A 5,882-nucleotide genomic window follows, 5' to 3' on the forward strand; every position below is an offset into this window, starting at 1 on the left:
TCACTAAACAAACTGTCTAATCCATCACCATCATGGGAAACATAATTAGAATTGACGAACGTATTGACAATAGAAGATTTGTTACCGAATATTTTATAATTTTTCTCAATAACACCAGCAAAAGACTGCAGAACAAAACCGCAACGGCAAAAACACTCAATGGAAAGATCACAGAATTATTGAAAAAACCTTGAACAATTTGCTGAGCCCATTAAAATTTACTCTTGCTGATTAAGTTCAGATAAAATTTGACACATACTTCATCTCCTTTGTAATTATACAACTGCAAAATTAACCAAAATAAATTGTAAATGCAAGCACTAAACAACTGTCAGAATCTTTAAGATCTCCAGATATCAAATAAACTACTCAAGATCGCAGAGGCATCTCCCTTCCTTCACAGTATCCTGAGAGAAGAGAATTTTGGTTTGTGTAAATTCTTGCTGAAGATTCAACAATCTGTTTATAAGTCGCAGAGCTTTAATGCCTTTGAATCCTTCTTCCCGGGAAACTAACAAGCTTTTCATAGCAGGAGCGCGTGGAAGTAAATAGGTAAGCAGAGGCGTAGGGTCATAAAATAGGGTCATATTAAGATGAACCCGTTTTAGATTTTTGAGTAAGGAGGATGCTGAACTTTCTGGAATTAGAGCATTAGACCAAAGAGATTCCTGCATTGCACCATTAGACCAAAGAGATTCCTGCATTGCACCATTAGATCAAAACAAAAATTCCGAGAGATCGAGTCAGGAAAATATACAAAAGTATATGATAATAACCAGAAATGCAGTTCCAATATTTCTACCTACTATTTTTCCTCATCTCTAAAATTAAAATTAAAATGCAGAAGAGCAACAAATCGATCTCATGCTGGAAGGGATCGATCAGAAAAACAATATTTGTTATAATAAAACAAGACTTGAAAAACTCACCAATGCATTATAGGCGTCGTTACCTAACATTTGATCTAAATTAGGAAATTCGCTTAGAATCGGTACACTGTAGGCCTCGTTGCCTATGCACAATTGTTCTAAATTAGGAAATTCGCTGAGAATCGGTACATCGTGCTTTTGAATCAGGTTCACTAAGGTAATTTTTCTTAGTGACTTTAGAGTTGTAAACATTCTGAATTGTGCAGCATCTGTACATAGGCTTAAACATGCTGGTAAGTAGTATGCCATCTCAACCACATTACCAAACTTTTTCATTAATAGAAGGTTCGCCAATGTTGGGCAATTTGCTGTTATTGCCTTGATCTGAGAGCACAGATTTAGGGTTACAAGACTGTCTGAAAATATCCTTAATCTCCTGAGTCCACGGCAATAAAAAATGCTTAAAATCTTCAAAACTGGACATAATTGCAACATGAGATAAATGATGTTGTCATTCAACTCAACATTCTCAAAATTGAGTGTTTCTAGGCCAGCTAAGCCAACAAAATAGTTGGGCATATTTCTGAAACAAAAACTCTTCAGAGACAAAGATCTGAGGCTGTGGCATAAAAAAATGGATGTGGGAACCTCAAAGAAATTTATGGTGTTCCCTTCAATTTTAATGTCTCTCACATCTATCAAAGCAGCACGCTGAATCCACTCAGAAATCTTGTCACTTATCTCATTGTGGAGGGGAATACCAAACTCAAAAAGTTGAAGGGAACCTGAATGATGCTCAAAAATACCATCAACAATGCAGCTACATGAAGAAAAGGACAAATCTACCGATGAAATTTTAAATTTGGGTAAAGATGTCCAAATAAATTTCCATCTTTTAGAGAGGATTGAACAACACACTGCTTGCTTCAAAGGAACTTTACTTAGAATGGTTGTCAGTATGCAATCTGGGAGATCATTTAAGCCCAGTGGATTTCTTTCAGTGGCCATAATTTTTGCTTTTTAAAGTTCTGGAGTATTTGAAAAAGGTTGGTGCTGTCAAAGAAATTAATGGGCTTTGTAAATATTGGTGAAAATGAAAATGGTTGAGACAGAAATAACAATAAGATAGTGTAAAAAAATTAAACCTCAAAGCATCTTCATACCTGTTTGATGAGCTAAAGTAGAATGTACTTTTGTTCTATCTGACTTCTTCTTTGATGGATTTATGAAACCAATAGCATGGTGATAGAATTAATATGATGAAAGATCAAATACATATCATAAAGATATGGTGAAGATGTAACAGAGAAATTTCAGCACCATAAGGTTGCCATGAAAGGAGTTCTCTGAAGGGAATGAAAAATCTCTAATTTATGGAATCCTCAATATGAAATAAAGGGTCAAGATAGATTGGATAATAGATGGTTAAGATTGAATGAGGATTAGGGCTTTGGATCAAAGTTGTGATCATGTGACAAGTGTCACATGGAAGATAAAGGTTAGGACTAAAATAGACTTTAGGGCAACATTCTTATGTTAATGGCTATGATTAAAAGGTTAATTTAAAATGAATGGATGCGATAACAAGTTAGTTTTACTTTTGGTAAGTACCCAGGTTCAATGAATCTCAACAAGATCTTAATTAGACATGTGAAGGCACACTTGTCAACAAGTTTAGATGGTGATCCAACTGAATGAATAGAAGACTAAGATTCAGTGGACAAGGATCCAAGAGAATATGTAATGCAAATTAATTAACCTAAATTAATTAATTAAGAGTTAATCAATTAATTTAGTTGTAAGAATAAAGGGTATGGGTCAATATTAAAGATAAAAAATAAATTGATAGTGGCCGGGAGGGTTCTACCCATTAAGCTTGACCTCCCTTCAGGGATATGAAAGGTCTAAAAATAGGCATTCCTTGGAAGGGACAATTAGTTTCCATTATAATTTCAATACTTATTATGTCCCCAAGATATAAATATTTAATTAAAAAACACATTACTTCCTTTCCTAAATAAGTAGCACATAAATTTTAACATTTTTATTTTTCTATTTTTTTATTTTAAGGATTGTGGTATGTATAGCATTAAAATTAATTAAAAGAGGTTAAATAGACATATAAATATTATTTATTATTAAAAAATGAAATAACAATTCAAAATATAAATAAATTAAATAATTTTAAAAATTTAATTTCTATTTCACAATTATAATCTAATGCCATTTTTTAAAGAAAATATTAATGGTTAAAAGTTTAACAATTTCAGAATAAGAATTTTATAATTTTTTTTATTTTTGATAATTTTTAAAGAAATAATAAAAATGTAAAAATATATAAATTAGAAACATTAAACATAAATAAATAATTTTTAAATTATAATTATCAAAATAATTATTGGTGCTTTTTTCAAAAGTAAAATTGAAAGTTACATACAAAACTAAATTACCAAAAAACATAAAGTAACAATGCAATAAAATTATAAAGATAGCTATAAATAAATAAATTATTTTGAGATTTTTTAAATATATGTGTTTTAAGTATAATATAGTATATCTTAATTATGATTTTTTAAATAAATTTATTTTAGATTTAATGACTATTTTAAATATTTTTTGTTCATAAAATACATCTTAAATATGTGATAATTATTTTATCAAAATAATCTAATAAGATTGTGTATAAGAAGTTAATTAACAATCAAATTATTACTATATTAAACTCCAAAAGGATTATATTTCTACATAAAATACCACTTTTTAATCATATTATTAATAACTGTTCAACAAAATATTATATTAGTAATTAATAGTCATATTATATTATTATAAATATAATATTATATTTTTAACCATATTATACTATCAAATTATCTTAAATTACTAAAAAAACAATTCTTATATTTTGTATTAAGAAAGTAGCAAAACAAGGGTGTTGACCCTTAATACAATAACCCGTAGGCGACAAGAGAGACATAAAATAGTGGTGCAAAACCTGAACAAAATGAGGTCAAATAGGCCAAGAGAAAAACATGTCAAACCTATAACAACCCAAAACCCAACTCAAGGATGGGGAGAAACACCCAAGCCTTGACAAGTAGGGGTTTGGCGGAGGGGGGAAGATTTCCCCTTCCACATGTGACAAACCACAATCTATGCAATATTGTCATTAGGACCATCAAAATAAGGATCAAGCGGGGAGGAACCCATAGGGTTTATATAAAAATGATAGCAGGCTTTTGCTACAAAATGACAACAGGCTGCTATGACAGAACAATATCAAGAGTAGATTTGATAGGAATAGATCGTAGCTGCAGAACAAGAGCAATAGGAGTGAGAGCCTCAGGGACATAAGAGGCCACAATAGTTCCAACAAGAGGTTCGACAAGAGCTTTAGCAACAGTAAGAGGCACAACTTCATCTTGGGAGGAGACATCATCCTCATGAGAGGACCCAATAGAATCAGAATCAAAAGCATTGGTATTCAAGTGATTAGCTATAGCATTCTTCCACCAAGTAGCAACACCTTTGTGATTAGAAGAGAGCAATCCGAAGCTAAATGATCTGTTGAGAAGCATTTTTGATAGTGAAAGGCAAGACCCTCAAAATCCAACAATTAAGTCCGACCTATCCCCAACCATAAGAACCACATCCTTAGGGAGAGACAATGAAAATAAACCTTATGTTACATGTATCTATGTTAGTGTGTTGTATGTTACACATGTGTCTTAGCAGTCTTGATGGTTGATATGCATGAGGTGACATGCTTGATGTACATTTAAACTCACATATAAACAAAACTGTTAATTTCTATATTTTCATCTTGAAAATGACATCTATGGAAAGGACAAGTGGATTATATCTTTATTTTGTTACTAGTTTAATGCTAATATAGTCACCAACTATCAAATTATTCTAGTTATATTTATACTTTTGCTATTGCTTTAAATTTAGAAGTAAATTATGATGTGCTTAGAAACATAGACCTTTTTGTTAAGGACATAAAGGAACATTTAAAGCTTGTTCAATTTTTTCAACCATTAAATTAATGATAACAAGTATTATAGGATGTTTGTTTGCCATCATAAGGTCAATATGGATACTGATTTGGGATTATGTAGTGAGGATTATGAACCTATTCATAAATATTATAAAGTCTCATGTGGGTTAAAAATATTTATGAAAATTTAAACATTTTTTCATTCCTATAAGAATAAATCATCATTGATGGTGCACAATGGAAAAAATTGTCCAATCAAACCTAGTGAATCTTAGAGATTATATAAGTAATCTAGATAAATTTCATTGGAAATGAATTATTTTTTCTATACTTGAATACTTGGTGTTTGTTTCATACTTTATATAAAATAAGCCATCAAGAAAATGTTTTTCTCTAGTGGGGAAGGATGTAACATCACCTTTTCATCAGCCTATTTTAAACATATTTTAATGATTAAAAAATTATTACAGTATTGATTTGTTTTATTCAAACTTATGGTATTATTGATGGGATACTTATTTTCTTATTATTTGAGGTGAATGAAAGACATTATTCTTCTCCTTTTATATGCCAAGGGAGAGTATCATTTGAGATAGCTTGGTATAAGCTGATAGTTTGGTAGTTGAAACATGTTCTTGGGATGCAAACACACAGTATTCATAGGTTATGTCCATGTAATAATGTAATTATAAAAATTGTAAAAAAGTAAAATTTGCACTTATTGCTTCAATATTTGTATTTTTGTTTTCTTCATAGCCAATAAGTCATCTAACATTAATAGCTTTAGACTAGTAATTTGGATACTCTCCTCTAGTAAGTAAATTTATTACATATTAAGATAAATTGGGATTTTGATAAGGCCCCAACACTATAAAAAAAATAATGAGAGGAATACAAGGCATAACAAGGAAGCTAGCCAAAAGAGGCAAAAATAAATCAAGAAAAACCAAATCTTGATCCACACCAATGAAACTCCCCATCCAATGATCTAGCATGTGAAAGAAATTCCAACT

General features: G+C 30.6%; 1 protein-coding gene across 2 annotated transcripts; it reads right to left on the minus strand.

Moving 5' to 3' along the window:
* Positions 1-334: 334 nt before the first annotated feature.
* On the minus strand, positions 335-2,227 carry LOC131056808 (putative FBD-associated F-box protein At5g56700). Of its 2 annotated transcripts, none has more exons than XM_057991080.2 (3): positions 2,033-2,227; positions 930-1,922; positions 335-698 (listed from the first exon to the last, which is right to left on the minus strand). In XM_057991080.2, the coding sequence occupies exons 2-3, from the start codon at positions 1,875-1,877 to the stop codon at positions 366-368; spliced, it is 1,281 nt and encodes a 426-aa protein (XP_057847063.2). In that variant the 5' UTR covers positions 1,878-1,922; positions 2,033-2,227; the 3' UTR covers positions 335-365. The 2 variants fall into 2 exon arrangements, with proteins under 2 accessions (XP_057847063.2, XP_057847064.2); XM_057991081.2 differs by having other exon boundaries at positions 930-1,253; positions 2,033-2,221.
* Positions 2,228-5,882: the final 3,655 nt, after the last annotated feature.

The sequence above is a fragment of the Cryptomeria japonica genome, chromosome 4, assembly GCF_030272615.1.
Source record: "Cryptomeria japonica chromosome 4, Sugi_1.0, whole genome shotgun sequence".
Lineage (NCBI taxonomy): Eukaryota > Viridiplantae > Streptophyta > Pinopsida > Cupressales > Cupressaceae > Cryptomeria > Cryptomeria japonica.